The sequence below is a fragment of the Argopecten irradians genome, chromosome 4 (assembly GCF_041381155.1).
Source record: "Argopecten irradians isolate NY chromosome 4, Ai_NY, whole genome shotgun sequence".
Lineage (NCBI taxonomy): Eukaryota > Metazoa > Mollusca > Bivalvia > Pectinida > Pectinidae > Argopecten > Argopecten irradians.
The window spans coordinates 28,381,130-28,402,143 of NC_091137.1; the positions used below are offsets into that span (position 1 = coordinate 28,381,130).

The 21,014-nt window shown below is 33.9% G+C and overlaps 1 protein-coding gene across 1 annotated transcript in view; it reads right to left on the reverse strand.

The window, feature by feature from the left end:
• Positions 1-21,014, reverse strand: part of LOC138321179 (DNA (cytosine-5)-methyltransferase 1-like) — a 44,159-nt gene that overhangs the window by 8,566 nt on the left and 14,579 nt on the right. Inside the window, exons 11-34 of the mRNA XM_069264667.1 lie at positions 17,487-17,579; positions 16,841-16,992; positions 16,468-16,649; positions 14,197-14,371; positions 13,784-13,881; positions 13,242-13,317; positions 9,763-9,813; positions 9,336-9,419; positions 9,035-9,159; positions 8,508-8,613; positions 7,987-8,093; positions 6,780-6,894; positions 5,909-6,097; positions 5,365-5,543; positions 3,876-3,949; positions 3,444-3,559; positions 3,142-3,213; positions 2,744-2,861; positions 2,173-2,324; positions 1,732-1,863; positions 1,315-1,517; positions 929-1,040; positions 506-655; positions 156-322 (exon numbers count right to left, since the gene is read on the reverse strand). Coding sequence (XP_069120768.1) covers positions 156-322; positions 506-655; positions 929-1,040; positions 1,315-1,517; positions 1,732-1,863; positions 2,173-2,324; positions 2,744-2,861; positions 3,142-3,213; positions 3,444-3,559; positions 3,876-3,949; positions 5,365-5,543; positions 5,909-6,097; positions 6,780-6,894; positions 7,987-8,093; positions 8,508-8,613; positions 9,035-9,159; positions 9,336-9,419; positions 9,763-9,813; positions 13,242-13,317; positions 13,784-13,881; positions 14,197-14,371; positions 16,468-16,649; positions 16,841-16,992; positions 17,487-17,579 — 3,028 coding nt within the window. The remainder of the gene's footprint in view (positions 1-155; positions 323-505; positions 656-928; positions 1,041-1,314; positions 1,518-1,731; positions 1,864-2,172; positions 2,325-2,743; positions 2,862-3,141; positions 3,214-3,443; positions 3,560-3,875; positions 3,950-5,364; positions 5,544-5,908; positions 6,098-6,779; positions 6,895-7,986; positions 8,094-8,507; positions 8,614-9,034; positions 9,160-9,335; positions 9,420-9,762; positions 9,814-13,241; positions 13,318-13,783; positions 13,882-14,196; positions 14,372-16,467; positions 16,650-16,840; positions 16,993-17,486; positions 17,580-21,014) is intronic.

Here is a 21,014-nt window from a genome sequence, read left to right on the forward strand (position 1 = left end):
TTATAGTTGATTAAGATTTGTATTATATATAAAAATACAACAAAGAAATCACTGAATAACAGGTTTAAAAATTTCATGGATTTGGGGGCCAAAAAGGGCCCAAATCATACATATGACAAGGACAAGAGGTCTAGAAACAATTTTTCTTTACTTACAGTTTTTTGGTCTTTGTTCCATCAGAGAGCCTGATTTCTAGGTTAGGAAGGGAACGCCAGTCTGATCCTGGAGCCAACGGAATGTGCTGCATACGGGCGTGGACAAGGGCCGACATTTCCTTACAGATGTGGTCTCTCAGGATTGGCTGGTGTTGTTTACCGCGGATCTGTAACATACAGAAGTCAAAGTCACATCAAGGACAATTTCAAAGGTCATTTAGGAACAACAAGTTGTTTTATCTTAAAAGCAAAATGAAAGTCTGAAAAAGATAAAATTTATGAAAGAAAACATTCCCAAAATTAAGATGAAAAGCTATGAAAAGAAAATATTCACAACATAAAGAATTTACCAGTTTCTGGAAGTGTGACTGTCCATCTCCCTGGTAAGAGATTTCCTCTGCCTTTGCTCCGTTACGAATCTCCGGTAGATCTGACATTGTGTCTCGAACTGTGATTGTTCTGAATGGAGCGGCTTCCATCCTTGTGATATTTGAGGAAAACTAGAAATAAAGATAAAATCATTACATAAAAGGTCAGAGGTCACATCAACCTTATATTATAGGTCAGAGTTCACATCAACCTTCATAATGGCTTAAAGGTCAAATCAACTAATCATGACATAATTGATGTTATATCACTTTTTTGTATCAATTCAGATGTAAGCTGGTACCACAGACTAATAATGGTATCAGAATATCTGTCATTTGAATCTAACACGTCTAGGTATTAAATCCAATATTTTCACTAACAAAATTTCTTCTATTAGCTTCTACCTTTTTCTCATCGACTTGTACTGAAAGCTGCATAGCTCGTGGAGCAAAAACATGAAGAGGTTCTGGGTAGAAAGGTAGTTTGTGGCCTGGTGCGGCGGCAAGGATGATTGCCCTGTAAAACAGATGCTTGATAGTTACGTTCATGAGTTAAAAAGGGATCACTAAAGCATGGAGAATAAAGCACAAAATGTATTAACATTTAATAACAATTTTATAAGTACATCTATAATAAAATACACAAGCACATCTATAATAAATAAACAAGCACATCTATAATAAATTAACAATTTGCAACAGCCCTATTCTGTGATTGCTGCCACATGACATCACAACGATAATGACGTCATAATATTGAGTTCATTTGATTAACCAATGCTCTGACTTACCTCCTGCGAGTCTGAGCTACTCCATAACTGCCTGCCTGTAACACCCCAAAGGTACACTGGTACCCCATACGGATCAGACATCGCAGGGCCAACTTCAGCACCATACTGCGCTTGTAGGATACAAAATTTCTCACGTTTTCCAACAAGAAATAGCGAGGTCGGTAGTAGTCGCAGTAAGACAGATAGGATGCAATCAGTGAGTTCTGGACAGACAAAAATGGTCAGTTATCAGTTAAAATTAAGATACGTGCTGAAAACGGTAGAGAAAAGTTCAGAGGGCAACAGAAAAACCAAGTTGATCCATATTATTATCTATAAAGATTAATTCAAGTTTCAGGGGAAACTACTTAACTTTTTCATAAAACAATAGAGGTTTGATTTATTTACTATACTATCACCACATTATGACCCACTCACCTTGAATTTTGAGTACTCGCGACTGTTGAATCTGTTCATACCACTAAAACCTTGACAAGGAGGTCCGCCACACAACAGCTCAACATCTCCTCTCTGAGGCAGCTTCTGACCTCGGTCATTGGTTGTCTCCCCCTGAGTGTGCAGAACAATAGTTATAATTCATATGCTATGTTAACTGTAAAATTGATTATATATAGTAAAAGACTGTCTCATTTTTAAAAACAACACACAATCAAGGTGGTCCCCTGCCTGATAATATTTATCGCTGACTTCAATCGAAATGATTAGTTAATTATCTTATGTTTATATCTGGGGTAGAATTGGAGACAGGCATGTCTCATTTTATCATTTTCACATACAAATTTGTGGCGATAAGCGGGTTTGGTAGTAAAATGGGTGGCGATATAACTGGTTTATACTGTAGTGTACAATGGTACTTACATCCATGACAAGCCTAAGTAAAATATTACAGTCGTCTGTAAACACTTCACACCCAGGGTTGTTAAGTCTGAACGCCTGAGCTGCTGGCTCCTCCTTCTCTATAGCCCAGCGACTCTCGGCCATACCCGCCTGGTGAAATCCCTCAGACAAACCTGGTAGTTAAAACATCATTATCAACAAACGTTAACTTGAAATTCTTAAAATCATTAGCTCATTCACCCCTTAAATTCCATAATGGACTGTCCTAGTGTTTGATTCAGAACAGCCTAGATGTGTATTCAGGGGTGAATGAGTTGTAAAATAAAATCAAGATAACCCGTGTAACTCAACTGCATAAGTGATACCTGTTATCAGATATTTTACATGAAGAGGCTACAAAGGTCATATCACAATGAGAGAGCATAAATAAGAAGTTTTGCCAGGCATGAAATGAAGTCAGGTGAAGAAATTCTAACATGAACTATACCATTCAGCGATGTCAGATTAAAAAACAATTCAAAACTGAAATTGGTGTGATAGTTAAGAGTCATCAATTAAACCAGGGAATACAATTATTGTTATAAAAACTTGCCTCCACAACCAGCAAAAACATCAAGACAGCGCAGCCTTTGGAAGTCCACTGACTTTTCCTCAGTAAAGCTTGCTGCAGTGTTGGTACTCTTTCCTTTGCCTTTACCCTTTCCTTTCCCCTGTAAGCAATGTTAGTGTTAACAAAATCTGCTAAATAAATCAAGCTTTGTTAAATATTTCAGCAGAATCTATTCTAAGCATACAGTCAATACATGTTATCCATCTAAAAACAAGCTAGCTGAAAAGTTTTTGACATTGATTCCAGTGAAATTGATCCTTTTAAGCTACACATTCCAGTTCCATGGGGTCAGTCCTACAAGAGGTATAATTTTTTGAGTCCCCCATGCAAATGTTTCGATGGGTTGAATTTTTTTACCTAGAAATGTAGATGACACCTACCTTGCCTTTTGAGCCACATTGTGTTGCTTTACTAGGAGGTTCCTCAAACATTTTGTTCTCGCTGTCATACATCTAAAACAAAACATTAACAAATATAATATATTGTAGTCAACTGTTGGTGGAACTTCAAATTCTAAAATTCATTGTCATAAATTTTAAATATAATATGTTGATGATACTGTTGGGAATGCCATGCACATTGTAATACTATTTCAAAGCTGTGAAGTTAGCCATTTAAATCATTAGAGTTTAACATGTCATCTGAGTTTCTATGTACGTCTGTATCTGTTTTGTAAACCTACCTCAGAAAAATAGAACCTGTCAGGAGATTTGGAGAAGTAGTCCTCTAAATCAGGAATATTCTCGCTGAAGACCACCTCACACTTGCCCCTCACAAGCTGAAACTCCACAGTGGCTTCTGTAAACAAAAGATAGGTAAAATTAAACTACAGCCTAACTCCATAACTCACTGAAATGTACCTTCATAACTCACTATCATTCAAAATCCAGTATAATTAAGTATTTTCTTTGTCCTAACTTTTAACACTATTACTTCCAATAAAATTATCAAATGTTACCTATACAACATAGCTCTATGAAAACTCGATGATTATTTTAAAAGCACAAATGTTTCTTTCTGTTACTTTGTTCATGTGACATGGCACCAGATTGTAAAGGTATGTATTATGAACTTTATATTATCCAGAAACTATTTCTAACAATGCCCCACTAACCTTCATCTGTCCAGTACAGCATGTTCATATCTGTGTGGTAGCCAGCTGTCACACCTTTGTGTGTATCTTCTGGTCTGTAACATATCAAAAGTTACAAAGTAAAACATATTGTATGATGTAACTGCTTTTGGTTTTACCCACTATTAACAGCCAGGGTAATTTAAGGACATGACAAGTTATGACGTGCAATAAAGCAGGAATACTCAGGGAAAAACAACTTATCTACAGTCAATGCCAAATAACCATTGTCCGAACTACAGTGAATGTCAAATGACCTATGTCCGACCTACAGTCAACGTCAAATGATAAATGTCTGACCTACCTGTACAGTCAATGTCAAATGACCAATATCTGACCTATATGTACAGTCAATGTCAAATGACCAATGTCTGACCTATATGTACAGTCAATGTCAAATGACCAATGTCTGACCTATATGTACAGTCAATGTCACATGACAAATGTCTGACCTATATGTACAGTCAATGTCAAATGATAAATGTCTGACCTATATGTACAGTCAATGTCAAATGATAAATGTACAGTAAATGTCACATGACAAATGTCTGAACTATATGTACAGTCAATGTCAAATGATAAATGTCTGACCTATATGTACAGTCAATGTCAAATGATAAATGTACAGTCAATGTCACATGACAAATGTCTGACCTATATGTACAGTCAATGTCAAATGATAAATGTCTGACCTATATGTACAGTCAATGTCAAATGACCAATGTCTGACCTATATGTACAGTCAATGTCAAATGATAAATGTCTGACCTATATGTACAGTCAATGTCAAATGATAAATGTCTGACCTATATGTACAGTCAATGTCAAATGATAAATGTCTGACCTATATGTACAGTCAATGTCAAATGATAAATGTCTGACCTATATGTACAGTCAATGTCACATGACAAATGTCTGACCTATATGTACAGTCAATGTCAAATGATAAATGTCTGACATATATGTACAGTCAATGTCACATGACAAATGTCTGACCTATATGTACAGTCAATGTCAAATGATAAATGTCTGACCTATATGTACAGTCAATGTCAAATGATAAATGTCTGACCTATATGTACAGTCAATGTCAAATGATAAATGTCTGACCTATATGTACAGTCAATGTCACATGACAAATGTCTGACCTATATGTACAGTCAATGTCAAATGATAAATGTCTGACATATATGTACAGTCAATGTCAAATAGTGTTAAAGGTGTAAACTTTGTGAATTTATTATGATAATCTAATATTCACTATATAAAACAATTTCCCTAAGTTAAAGCGTTAACAAGATATAAATTCCAGGTGTTCTGTCAAAAGAAGTTATTAGGCCATTATAATATGCATTCTCATGTTGGTTTCACGCGAATGGTGGCATATACAAAAGTAGTGTTTTAAGCTTTTTTAAGCTTTCTTTTGGATTTCTTGAGCTGGGGAACTAAAACAATGATAACACTGAATTACCTGTAGAATTTAGCAACTTTCAGCCTGATATCTGTCATGTCTGCTATCTTGGAGCCTAGTGACTTTTTACAAGAGATCTGTAAGATACGGGCCACCCTGAATGGGCTCGGCAGTTTGTCATTTGAACCTTTGATGTACTCCGACTTCCTGTAGGCTTCTGGGTAGAGTTCCTCGTCGACCTGTAAACCAGACACAACCGTGTTCAGATTTAATGTGATGTATACAGTAGGATGGGATATCTTAATTGTATGTCTATTTAACATGTGCACCTTTATCTGGGAAAGCAAATTTAAAGATTACGGCCTAAGCACACAAAATCTCTAAATGTCCTTGGAAAAATATTTTATAGCTATAATGGTATAAAACGTATTGCGAGTACAACAAAGCACAACATCAGAACTATTATAAACCCAATCAAAAATGCTTATTCTAGTAACAAAATGCAAAATATTAAAATATAACTTATAAGGAGTGATGATTAAAGTATAAAGTGTGCCATTGAAGAAAATGAAGCTAAAAGATAAACCTAAACATGAATATTTACATCTGTTTTTTCCTGTTTTGGTTTTTTAGGGACAGCTGGTTTGACATTAAAGCTGAAGCCATCAGGCTCTACATAACAACAGTCTCCGACTTTGTACTCCAGTCCATCCCGTCTGACACTACTGTACAGTACTCGACTAGACGTGCCACCATCAGCGCTGATCTCTTCTCCGAGGGCAGGGTTCTCTTTCTGTAAACAATGTCATAGCTGTGGTTACTTCACTTATAGGAAGAACTTGAATTATTGAAATCATATTCACAGGCAAAGCCTCGTCATCTTGACTTTCCATGTTAGCACCAAAATAAACCTTGTGTTACAAGATAATTACAGTGTATCCTCTATTTATGTTCTCGATGGACATGAAGACCATGGTGCGACTTTTCAGTAAATAATAATTGTAAAACAAAAGGGTTATTTGAAACATACTTTTCAATGCACCAATACGCTTTAGTTGAAATGGACAATAACTAACTTACTTCAAACATCTCTAAAGCAGAGAAAATAATAAGTCCATTGTAGAAGCTAGCTCATCATCATTTTTTGAGTGCCTTAACATTAATGAAAACTTTTAGCACCTATCTGATGAATATACCTGAATTGAGAGCCCAAACATTAGAACAAAGATAATATGTCAATTTTGGGACACTAAAACAGCGTGGTGAAGAATGATTTACTGCCATTTCATCCAACCTTCTTGTCAATGTGATGTCATATTTTTTATGTGGTTTTTGTGACATCACAAACATTGGAAGGTGGGACTAATCGATGGCAAATCATGCTTCACCCACGTCATTTTGGTATCTCGAAACCCTCATATTGGCAACATATTAACAGTTACTGGTTATGGTAGGCATACACATCAAAGTTTTACCTTCCGAAGTTCATTGAGACTGTGGCAGCTGGTACAGAACTTGTGTTTTAAATGATCTGAAGGTGTATAGTCATACACAGGAGGGTCCTCAAAACGGGCCAAATCAAAATCATACCTGAAAATACAAAGTTATACAACTGGCTATATTTTATCCTGTCATTTCTATAAATCATAATTTTTGACAGAAATCGGCTTTATATTATTAGTTATATAGTCAGTTACTGACCCCCTATAAAGGCATAGAGGGTCAGTAAGATTTATAGGGGGCGAGGGCTTAGCCCGAGCCTCCTATACTTCTTACTGACCCTCTATGCCTTTATAGGGGGTCAGTAACTGACTATATAACGAATTTATCGCATCGAGGACCATTCATTTGTTTTATTTATTCTTGTTTCCTATTTGTTTGGTCAAGAATCTGAAATCAAACTTAAATCATACTTGTGCGAATGATAACAAACAATCGACACTTTTAAAATAATTGGTCTAGGCTACATATTTATCTATGTATTTCTTTCAAGAATTTTCAAATATACTATATAAGGAACCTGCAGAATAATAATGAATAATTCATAAATGAACAATAATTTCGACATTCCTATGTGCACAGTAACAGTTATGCCTACCTCAATACGACACCAGACCGTCTGTAGACACAAACATCCATCTAACATTTTAAGCACAATCTCCTTGATCATCTGTGCATTCTCGCTGAGATAATCACTTATAAGTTATGCCGATAAATTGATTGTAGAGTGAAGATTGATCTGTAGGTACGAACACCTCCATTTGTTTATAATCACAGTCTAGAAAACGCTTGAATTGTTATGTTTGACTTTCGCCGCGTCATCAACTTTCAAACTGGCGTAGGGGAAGCAACTCGTATTTAAAAAAATGCATTTCATGTAATTTGAAGAATTAAAACGATTAAAGTTATTTTTACACAAAAATTAACAATAAATATATAGTTTTACGGTAATAAAGTGGTATATTTATTTGAAGATAATGTGATTAAATTTTGAAGCGAGGGCGAGAGCCGCCATATTGCACCATAATAAAATTTACTGACCCCCTATAAAGTGATAGGGGGTCACCACGTGACGGCTCTCCGCCAATCATTCGGGGACATTTCTGTCCGAGGTGCTATAAGTACCAAACAAAAACTTTATCAACACTGTTTGATATTGGTCTTAAACAAAAAAGTTTTTACCATTTTTGGTAAAAGTAGGTATTCTCATCCTCTCTGTCGATATCCTCATCTGCATGTTCTATCCCACCTAGCATTCCCCAGTCAGCCGGGGGCTTCTTGTGAATAACCTGTAAAATATGGAACAATGGCAATCAGGACAAAGATGAAATTATGAACTTACACTTGATGTCACTGGTTATGGTTCGAGCAAACAGGCCAAGACACCATGTTTAATAGTCAAGCTGCATTTTACAAACTATGTACAATCCCAAACTAAATATATCCAGTGGCCAATTCCAATTCTGAACTAATATTTATTATGCAGTGGAATACTTTATACTCTTTTTACTGAAATTCAATTTTTTAAAATTGAAACAAATTTGCTGTAGGCAATTGGCCATTTTGGTTGTGTAAGACAGGTTGTCAGAAAAGTCAGATGTTGTTGGTATAGGGGAACACAATATGAGTGTTGTATTTAACAGAATGTCAGAAAAGTCAGGTGTTGGATTCTACAGGTTTAACTGAATATATACAAATTATACCTTAACCAGGCCAATGGCAGTTTCTAGTTTACAATCCTCACAGTCATTGACGAGGAAGAGTTCCTGTGGATCAGAGGTCTCCCCTAACACTGTATCGGTACCTCGGCTGAAATGAGAACATGGACAACAAAATCTTTATAGGATTATTTTTAACAAACGCCATATATCACAGCCATTAACTTCTTTAAAACTTGTGTCCATAAGATCTTTTGAAATTGTATTTCCATGCAATAGTCCTCAATTCAAGTTTTCTAATGAAAAGAGGAACATAGATAGAATAACTTAACAATAAAAATATTTAAAATACTATAAATGTACACATTCTGGTGGTTATTTTAATTCAATGGTTTCTGCACAGAAATAACATTGTCCTTGAAGCAAATTTTGTATATTGTTATTGAACATGGATTTTTCCTTGCGAAAACATCTGTTCATTTTTTAAGCCATCTTGCCCAAAATAGATTTTGGAAAAAATTTGATTGAGTGCCATAAGTTTGTTTATTAACTTGTGTGTAATATATACCCACCAGAACCAATGAGCATGGAACATCTTATTGCCATGGGAATCTTCCCATAGGTAGACAACACGGGCCAGGTACACCGGCATAGAGACACTCTCAGGCTTCACTGAGATATAGTCATCAATGGTTACCTGGAAATACCAAAATATATACATACGAATTCATTCAAACAAAGCTTAACAAAATCATGGAGCTGCAATAGAAAATTGAGCTTACAGAATTCTTCTTTGTTGAATGGCCCAGAGCTTAAAACAGAAATGTATTCCATTTATAGTGCAGGTATATCATAATCCTATGGAGCACTCACCTCCTGCCCATTAATGTTGACCCGACTGTAGTAGGTATTTTTACCGTCCACCTTCAATGGCTCGCCAATCCACTTGAGTTTTGTCTAGAATAGAAATAAATTAGTAACCAAGCTATACTGCAAATGCAACTTATACAATGTAAATTATAAGACTTTGTTTTGACATCAAATTATTCCATGTCATCTGATAGTAGTGTGTTCTGGCCCAGTCAAATATGTGATCTTTTCATGGCTTAACTGCGAAATTACCCCAAGTGTAAATCAATGGCAATATATGGATGAATAAAACACAAATATGGGAGTAAAATGTCTGTAAATATAAGGTAGGTGTTTTGTAATGACAGGTTATATTCCCGTGAAATCTTTCCAGACAAAACACAGTGTCAATAGGTATAATTTGGTGAATGGAGATGTTAAGAATACTTACCTTTGTATTGAATGAAAGTCTGTGCTTCTTATCTGGTGTCAACACTTCACCCTGAAGAAAAATAGAAATATGCAGTTTCTAGTTTTTAATAAACAAACTTAGACAATTTCAGGGTAACAATTGTAATTATCAGTCCCTAGTTTAGAAATGTATATAGTTTTCTAAGGACATCAAACCTAATAATACCGAAGAATGTAATACTGTATAGCAATTTAATTTTGTTAGGGGGAAATTTTGCTATTTCCTAATTCAGGGCTTTTTCTCACTGCTTTGGGAATGGAGCCTGTGGCTTTGAATTTGGGAAAATGTACGACAAAACCAGGATTTGGGAAAAAATTATGAAACATGAAATAAAGCATAACAAATAAGATCTTTTATTTCCAATGCAGTTGATGTACTTTTTTAAAGCCAAATCACATATATTTAAAACCTTAACCAACTAAGTTCCTGCAATATTTTTGGATATCTTTCAAGAAATTTTGCTTTTGGGAAAGGAGGCAGAAAAATATTAATTCTGATCCACATCAATTTCACATCAATAATTACTCTCAGACTTGCCATTCATCAAAACATAACTTTTTATAACCATGTACACGATGTGCTCCACCTATGACGTCATCAGATTGATGATTTTCCTCTTCTCGCCAAATTTTGCTAGAAATTCATCATCTTTAGGTTAGAAAAGGCTTGAAATGGATTTGGCCGCCACCTTGCAGCAACTTTATATTTTGCATGGATATGCGTAACTACACGATACACAACGCGTGAAAATCTCTTTCTGCTCCACGAAGGCGGCCACATTCATTTTTAGACTAAAAAAGTATGATTTTTCAAGGATTTTTGTGAAAAATGGCAGGAAACTGCATGTTGGTGACGTCATAGTGAACATAGTTGGCACATACAAGATATTTTCGGGATGTAATGTGTTAGCAAATGTATTCAACATTTATATGGCAAAATATGTTGTTCTTTACTGGAGAATTAATTTTGGGGCCATATTCGAGTCTTAACGTACCTTCTCCTTTAAAGTGTACACGGAACGGAAAATAATATTTAGATATGTTATTCCGTTTGATCTCCTGACAAGAATGTTGAAAACCGCATCAAAATCAGACGCTTCAGTACCGAGATACAGCCCTCCGAAGTGCTCGATTTTTACCTGTATATCGACTGGTAATCAGGGAATCGGCCGCTCACGCTGATTTGAGGAATAACCGGATGTGACGTCACGAGGACAACGGCAGTGAGGTGTTTGGTAGTGGGGTTATAGCAAAAAGGGGAAGATATATGTATTCCTGAAATGGGGTTACGATAATTTTTCAAATATATATACAGTATACAGTTATGTTGACGATTTATTTATATATATAATAGGAAATATTACAACTGAAATCAGGCTAAATACATATGTAGATAAGCGGAAACATGTATACGTTATTTATGTTTCTGGTACATTTAACTAGAGATCTTATCTCTGTTTTAACAACTTTCTAAATTATCAAACCTCGGGAATATTCCATTTTCATAATGTGATCTAAAAAGGGACGAATTAGAAAAATGATAGTTATATAATTATTCATTTGAATATGTTTCTGTATAAATAAAAATTCTCTCTAGGCCTATGGATTTCAACAGAAATATATATGTATGTATGTTTCTGATTTCAAGAACCAACATAACGAAAAGAAAATGTTTTAAATGTATTTCATAGTTCAATACACGTAGATATCATAGACATAAATTAGGAAGGGAGTAAAAAATGGATATCCGAAATCTACTATCAGAAATATCAAAATTCTGACATTGAGCATTATATTTGCATTGTTCTTTCTCGACATGCCATTTGTAGATAATTTTGTAGTTTTTGTTATAAAATACATTTACGTGTAACCAGAACATATAAACAAGACAAATGTATAATGAGTCTTTCTGAAATATATAATGTACATGTTATGTTAGAACGGTATATTTTACTGTAAACCAGGGATTTTTAAGTGTAAACAAATATTACATTATACAACAATTACATGATGGTCCATCGCTAACTTACCTGTGATCTTACTTTTGACACCTGACGCGAGCTAATCAACAAAGCGTGACAGGTCACTAAACACCTTTCTTACGTAATCTGGTTAGCCCCCTCATTAGTCTCGTTTGACCACGCGGTTTAGTTACTGCAGTATACAGGTATAGAGATTAACGCAGCACGACATTGGCTATTCGGAATGACAGTTCTGTTTTTGTTCTGTATTTGATATCTGCTTCTTGTCACATAGACATCTTCAGTCTCATTGTTTTCGTCTGACCCGTGCATGATTTTAATGAATGAACTTGAGCGAAATATCAACAAGTCGTCGATTGTACTGTATTATATGTAAGCTGAATATATTTCGTCAAAAAACAAGTAGATCGATTTCAGATGTAGATGCATTTACATATATGCAAAAAATTCTGTTTGGAATCATATCGTATGGGCAGGTTTTATAAAAAAAAAGTCAGAAATCTGTTAAGCGGGTTTGACCAGTAGACATTCAAAGACCCGAGTCGGGCTTTGGATAACATAATCAAGAATCCTTGATATAATATTCACATATGTGGTTCCAACCACCGCAGATATACAACGTACGTGGATTATTATGAACATTTTATTGTGTAAAATTATGCAGTAATTGCGTAGAGATGTTCATTTATCTAAGACAGGTACATCAATATACATGTATGCATGGCATAAATCCCCTGTTTTTTCAAGCGTTTTTCAAACTCATATCTGTGATTAAGGATAATATTAAATAGGTATCGGACATGAACACAGGTATTTGTGTCTTCAAAATTGATATTTACAAACAGATAGTTTATATTAGATGGCAGACACCAAAAATCGCTTCTCTATCTTATGCGAGTAGAATAGGTCCCGTTGTCCTCGTGACGTCACAGGTCAGGGGTCCCGAATCGGGGTCAATGGCTTGGGGCTTCAGGTGTGTTTTAGAGAAAAGTCGCATTATCTCTAATACCGTAATCGCTATGAAACTCGTACTTTCTCCATTCTAAATTTTATCCAAAGACGCATTTATCAAGCCTTATATACCAAACCATTCCGTGTACACTTTAAGGCTTGAATTAAGAATTTTTTTTAGAGAATTTGTCATGTGGAATGGGGCCATATTTTCGGCCCCAAATCATGATGTAAAAAGCCCTGACCTTAACTCCTTTGTGACTTTCTAACAGTAATAAGCTATAAAAACTATCTTAGTTGTAATTTATTCCATTTTGTTCGAAAGTATTTCAGTTTGCAGAAATTAACTTACATAAGAATATAGTGAAATTTAATCCCCCCAAATAAAAACAACATAATATGATCAATCTCTTTCATTGCTCATAGTACACACATGGCAAGCTTGTCATTACATCTAATAATTTTATCAATTCTATGATTGTTTATTTATAAAGAAAACCAGCAGATGCCAACTGGTAAAACTTACTTCAAGTTTCTTATCATCGTCATCTTCTTCTCCTAAGTCATCGTCGTCTGCATCTTTGACAGCCATGTTTGGACATCTGAAATAAGACATTACTCCTTTGATATTCTATATAAGTTATAAAGCTGTCCAATTAGTTAAACACAGTAGACTATCACTGTAGGATTTTCTTTATTGTTTATATAGTCACAGCAAACAGAAACAATTTTCCTTTATAGTTTGAAGAGGATGGAGCATCAACACCAAAGATTCTGTAAATTTGTAGTTATTCATTGGTTAACATTTTTCTGACGGCTCAGCCAACCATCATCAGAACAAATTTACACCAGTTTTTGCACAGCAAAGTGCAAAATACAATTCACAAAATGACATTACATAAATTGTTATCAAATCAATACTCAAATGTTACAAGTATAGCTCGAAGCAATACTTTTGAAACATAATGTTATGGCTTGAAAACCAGACTATTTACTGGATCATCGCAAACAACATACGAAATATCCATATAAATGTGCTGAACTACTTCATCAGTATGATTAACTTACCTGCGTTCCAGACAAGCCTGTTTAGACTTGCCTGTGCCCCCAAACTTTATCATATCCTGACAAGATACACATTTACCACAGTCCGGCTGCTGACAAGTCTGCAACAAAAAATTATCACTTTTAGCTCCTATGATGAAGACATAATGAAAATGTGGGAACTAAGCTACTGAAATTTCATCATATTTCTTCTAAGTTTGGGAGAAACAACACAGTCAAACATGGGTCTGTCAAGTGGACAGGGATATCCAAACCCTTAAAAGATTTTAGCCAACAGTCGGCATATTTATCATCATCTTTTCCACAATACATTGACCTCCAATAAATCATTTGTCTACATACAAACATATGTAGCCAAAATAAAATATACATTGTATATCATACCAAACTAATCAAGCCTACCAGTAATAACTTACCTCGCATATCCCACAACGGCGTCGCTTGGCTCCTTGGCCTGTTTTTTCATCAATTTGACCTTGAAACATTTTATCAAATATTTCACTGACCAGTGGTGTTACAGTTGCCATGGTATGCCCAGGTTTCTTCTCCTTCTTTTCTTTGTCTTTCCGTAGTTCTTTCCTCAACGCTCGCCTGACCATATACAAAACAATTTACAAATTTAAAGCAACATTGAATATACTGGCTTATTAATCAAGCTTTAAAGTTATATGTGCCGTAACTGGGTGAAAATTTTGGCATGTTAATTTTTCTTCATTAGTCGATTGAAAACCATAAGATTGATGAATCAAGCCGTGTAAATAATTTTAAATAGCTTCAGATGCCTTAATAAAAGTTAGCTACAACACGGAGATTATGTATTGTAAAATTGTTGTTTTATATGCCTTATTATATTTAGATGGAAACTTTCCTGCAGAAATCACTTTAGAATTACTAATAACACTGTAAAAATAAGACATGAAATTGTAGACCACGATTTGGCTTTATGGTCTGACCTTAGGTTCTCATTTCTCTTCACTATAGATGTACATATAATAATATTTGGCAGTACTGCTAAATATCATTTTCTGCTCTTATTTGTATTTATAAAATTAAAACCAATGCATTGACAGTACTGTAATTTTCAAAATGTTAGTAACTTTTGGTGATGAATAACATATTAAAAGCTTATCTTGATTCGTGAATATGAAAAATACGGCACATATAACTTTAAAGTAGTTTAAAACTTATTCTGTTATTTTCACAATCAACCAACTGATCAAATTATCTGAATATTTGAGTTAAATTTTCTTGAATATATTATCAACTTTGAATTAAACAGGTTTATCAAGGTATTCATGAAATTGAATTAATGAAGTTCAGCTGCATTTATTTTAAAGTTGATCTTTAAATGTTTCAGAACTAATTTCAAAGTAAAAGACCATCTTTAGTATACAGAGGACTCCACATAATCGAATAACGGTTATTCGAATATTTCGGTTATTTGCATAAAATTCTGCGGTCCCGATATTTTCCTTCTTTATCTTTGTTTTTCAACTCCGTGTATTTGCATAGACTTTTACATGACCTCCGGTTATTTGAATAAAATATTTGGGAAATTCTAAAAATATAATCGAATATTTTTCAATTTTGCAATATATTTTTAGCGAAATTCGCCGATATATGTTTCAGTTTTACTAGAAATCATCATGGTAACAGATTAACGTTAAAGTATGGCTTGTTATTTTATGCATGAATCTGCAAAGGTATTCGACGCTGTTACGATTTACATCAGCAGCGGTTGATCATAACTTTAGTATATTCACTGGCTCAAACATCTAATTAAAGCATTTGCACTTTCAAATATGTTTATTTTATTAACGTAACGTACCTTAGTTCGCGATCGGTTGGAGAAACCATGCTTCCTTATAACAATCGCCATGCATGATCAGTAGTCTCGTTCAACCAGAGTCTTGTTGACTACGACAGACATGTGCGTATCAAGCGTCTCGTTGAACGAGATATAAAAGCATGCAAAGTCGGCGTGCAATGACTAGGCCTACCGCAAGTTTCGTACAGTATGTAAGCTTAGGATAAAAAAGATACTTGCTACGTTGTTTCATTGCTATTTGAATATGCATTAATTTCTGAAATGTTATCAAGCTATTCGCCGTATAGATCAACAAACAGGGAGAATTCTCAAAACACATTTAGGTCGAGTGAACGCATGGCTTCATCACCTGCCGCCATTTTCGAATTCATATGTGTAAAAACAACACTACTAGTTGATCGGCACTTTGAAGTTTAATCGCGATCGTAAGTTCATTTTGCCAGGAAAATGTACGTAAATTTGTTTATTATTTAGGTTCAGAATTGTAGACACAAATCCAATCCTGTTTTGTAGAATCTAATAGCAATTGATATCGATCGTTTAGCTGTTTCTCAAATATTCACGTGTCGATCTAACGTAAACAAGAATCTAATATTGGAATTTTTTTTGTTATTAAACAATTAAAATCGATTTACAACTTCGAAAATAATTACTTGTTGTTCGTTTTAAGTGTAAATAATTAACATATTTATCAAGTAAACGAAACGAAACCTATTTGCCTATTCACACATATGTGTGGGGTCAAACGGAGGTGCAAAATGTCATCTCCGCCTATTCGAATACTCCGGTTATTTGCATATTTTCTTCTGGAAAATGACCTATGCAAATAAGCGGAATCCTCTGTATATGGTATATGTACCGTTTGCCTAGAGTGACTCCAGCCAGTTTGATGAGGCCTCTCACACAGGATGTGGTGATCAGGAGCCCTTCATCCTCATCGGCAGCCTCATCAAAACTCTGCACCTGATCGACGACAAACTGGGCGTGTCTCAGAAGGGAGTCCTCTGTCAGGCTAAGAAGACCAGCTGGTGGAACTGTGGTCTACAACAGTGTGGAAACACATGACCAAAAGGCTGGAAACAACTTTTCTTTTACAGAATTCACATACATATGGAATCTACTGTATTCAACAAGTCAACTTTTATTATGAACTTCAGGCACCACTATCAACATAAAACAGCTTATTTTCTTTTTCTTCAATTTTTCTTTCTTTTTTAGACATCTAGACCCACCTCAATCTTGTTAAGAAGATCCTCGTAAGTAGCGTCCTGGTTGCGCTGAAGAAACTCAATGACTACTTTACTGATGTGAATTTTCTCCCTCATAGTATCCATAAATGGTTTGTAGGCTTCACTTGGCCCCATCAAAATGTACTCAGCATAGGCTAGGAAAGTAAAGATAATGTTATTCATCTTAACTCTGTATAATTCATATCAACTGTATACCAGCTGGGTATGTATATATACAACTAATTGATACTGCTAGATTATGCGACAATTTACACCCATGTTGGGACTCGGGAATGATCCTCAGTCATGTCCCACAAGCATCGCTGTTAACTATTGGAAACTCAAGGAAGAGTATGTAATCCGTGTGATTTCTAGCCAAAATATTCTTCTTGGCTAGAAAGGACTTCTCTTTAGCTTTAATGGTTGTGTGTCAGACTAGTAAGTAAGAGGTCCTGAGTTTGATTCATATTGGAGGATTAAATTTACATTGAATCTTAGAATCACAGCAAAACCAATGTCTGCAGGATCGTATCAATTCTAGGATTTATTTGGTTGGGTTAAAACAAAAACATATAAAAATTAAATGAGCTATTTGTGTTGTACCAGCTCAAGGTATTGAGGATCGAGTGTAAAGTGTGACCAGCCTCACCTGTACTAAACCCGATGAGAGCATTTTCTCCACCGTCAAAACCTGCTGTCCACCATTCGTTGATTGGCCCCATATTTCGACAAGCCACACCCCCTGGAAAAAAATCAGCTTTACTGAATAAGAAGCAATAGATCCCCTAATGACCAAATTTTAATGAGGTAACCCGGCTAAGTTAACAAGTTCAAGTGAATTTGATAGACATCATAAAACACAAACTTTAACGGAAACCATTTCAAAGTTGGAGCCGTTGTGTTTGGAAAAGCAACACATCAATCTTGTCTATAGTAAACCAACTTTCCTTCCCATGAAAACAAACAAGTTCTCAAAGATTAATATTCATGTATTCAAAACCTGAATTTAAATTGATTTCAATATCATCAAAGTGAATATTAATTTGCAGAGATTAATTTTCACAAGTTAACTTTAATCGCAAAAGTAAATAGCATGTGAAAGGTAATTGGTTTACAGTTAACCTTACTCGTAAAAGTAAACAGCATGTAAAAGGTAATTGGTTTACAGTTAACTTTAATTATAAAAGTAAACAGCATGTGAAAGGTCATTGGTTTACAGTTAACTTTAATTATAAAAGTAAACAGCATGTGAAAGGTCATTGGTTTACAGTTAACTTTAATTATAAAAGTAAACAGCATGTGAAAGGTCATTGGTTTATAGTTAACTTTACTTGTAAAAGTAAACAGCATGTGAAAGGTAATTGGTTTACAGTTAACTTTACTTGTAAAAGTAAACAGCATGTGAAAGGTAATTGGTTTATAGTTAACTTTACTTGTAAAAGTAAACAGCATGTGAAAGGTCATTGGTTTATAGTTAACTTTACTTGTAAAGTAAACAGCATGTGAAAGGTCATTGGTTTATAGTTAACTTTATTTGTAAAAGTAAACAGCATGTGAAAGGTCATTGGTTTATAGTTAACTTTACTTATAAAAGTAAAGAGCAGGTGAAAGGTCATTGGTTTATAGTTAACTTTACTTGTAAAGTAAACAGCATGTGAAAGGTCATTGGTTTATAGTTAACTTTACTTGTAAAGTAAACAGCATGTGAAAGGTCATTGGTTTATAGTTAACTTTATTTGTAAAAGTAAACAGCATATGAAAGGTCATTGGTTTACAGTTAACTTTACTTGTAAAAGTAAACAGCATGTAAAAGGTCATTGGTTTATAGTTAACTTTAATTATAAAAGTAAACAGCATGTGAAAGGTAATTGGTTTATAGTTAACTTTACTCGTAAAAGTAAACAGCATGTGAAAGGTCATTGGTTTATAGTTAACTTTAAATATAAAAGTAAACAGCATGTGAAAGGTAATTGGTTTATAGTTAACTTTAATATAAAAGTAAACAGCATGTGAAAGGTAATTGGTTTATAGTTAACTTTACTCGTAAAAGTAAACAGCATGTGAAAGGTCATTGGTTTATAGTTAACTTTACTCGTAAAAGTAAACAGCATGTGAAAGGTAATTGGTTTATAGTTAACTTTATTTGTAAAAGTAAACAGCATGTGAAAGGTCATTGGTTTATAGTTAACTTTATTTGTAAAAGTAAACAGCATGTGAAAGGTCATTGGTTTATAGTTAACTTTATTTGTAAAAGTAAACAGCATGTGAAAGGTCATTGGTTTATAGTTAACTTTACTCGTAAAAGTAAACAGCATGTGAAAGGTCATTGGTTTTAGTTAACTTTACTTATAAAAGTAAACAGCATGTGAAAGGTCATTGGTTTACAGTTAACTTTAATTATAAAAGTAAACAGCATGTGAAAGGTCATTGGTTTATAGTTAACTTTAATTATAAAAGTAAACAGCATGTGAAAGGTCATTGGTTTATAGTTAACTTTACTTGTAAAGTAAACAGCATGTGAAAGGTCATTGGTTTACAGTTAACTTTAATTATAAAAGTAAACAGCATGTGAAAGGTCATTGGTTTATAGTTAACTTTAATTATAAAAGTAAACAGCATGTGAAAGGTCATTGGTTTATAGTTAACTTTACTTGTAAAAGTAAACAGCATGTGAAAGGTCATTGGTTTACAGTTAACTTTAATTATAAAAGTAAACAGCATGTGAAAGGTCATTGGTTTATAGTTAACTTTAATTATAAAAGTAAACAGCATGTGAAAGGTCATTGGTTTACAGTTAACTTTAATTATAAAAGTAAACAGCATGTGAAAGGTCATTGGTTTATAGTTAACTTTACTTGTAAAAGTAAACAGCATGTGAAAGGTCATTGGTTTACAGTTAACTTTAATTATAAAAGTAAACAGCATGTGAAAGGTAATTGGTTTATAGTTAACTTTACTTGTAAAGTAAACAGCATGTGAAAGGTCATTGGTTTACAGTTAACTTTAATTATAAAAGTAAACAGCATGTGAAAGGTCATTGGTTTATAGTTAACTTTAATTATAAAAGTAAACAGCATGTGAAAGGTCATTGGTTTATAGTTAACTTTAATTGTAAAAGTAAACAGCATGTGAAAGGTCATTGGTTTACAGTTAACTTTAATTATAAAAGTAAACAGCATGTGAAAGGTCATTGGTTTACAGTTAACTTTAATTATAAAAGTAAACAGCATGTGAAAGGTCATTGGTTTACAGTTAACTTTAATTATAAAAGTAAACAGCATGTGAAAGGTCATTGGTTTATAGTTAACTTTAATTATAAAAGTAAACAGCATGTGAAAGGTCATTGGTTTATAGTTAACTTTAATTATAAAAGTAAACAGCATGTGAAAGGTAATTGGTTTATAGTTAACTTTACTTGTAAAAGTAAACAGCATGTGAAAGGTCATTGGTTTATAGTTAACTTTAATTATAAAAGTAAACAGCATGTGAAAGGTCATTGGTTTACAGTTAACTTTAATTATAAAAGTAAACAGCATGTGAAAGGTCATTGGTTTATAGTTAACTTTACTTGTAAAAGTAAACAGCATGTGAAAGGTCATTGGTTTATAGTTAACTTTAATTATAAAAGTAAACAGCATGTGAAAGGTCATTGGTTTACAGTTAACTTTAATTATAAAAGTAAACAGCATGTGAAAGGTCATTGGTTTATAGTTAACTTTAATTATAAAAGTAAACAGCATGTGAAAGGTCATTGGTTTATAGTTAACTTTAATTATAAAAGTAAAGAGCAGGTGAAAGGTCATTGGTTTATAGTTAACTTTAATTATAAAAGTAAACAGCATGTGAAAGGTCATTGGTTTATAGTTAACTTTAATTATAAAAGTAAACAGCATGTGAAAGGTCATTGGTTTACAGTTAACTTTAATTATAAAAGTAAACAGCATGTGAAAGGTCATTGGTTTATAGTTAACTTTAATTATAAAAGTAAACAGCATGTGAAAGGTCATTGGTTTATAGTTAACTTTACTTGTAAAAGTAAACAGCATGTGAAAGGTCATTGGTTTATAGTTAACTTTAATTATAAAAGTAAACAGCATGTGAAAGGTAATTGGTTTATAGTTAATTTTAATTATAAAAGTAAACAGCATGTGAAAGGTAATTGGTTTATAGTTAACTT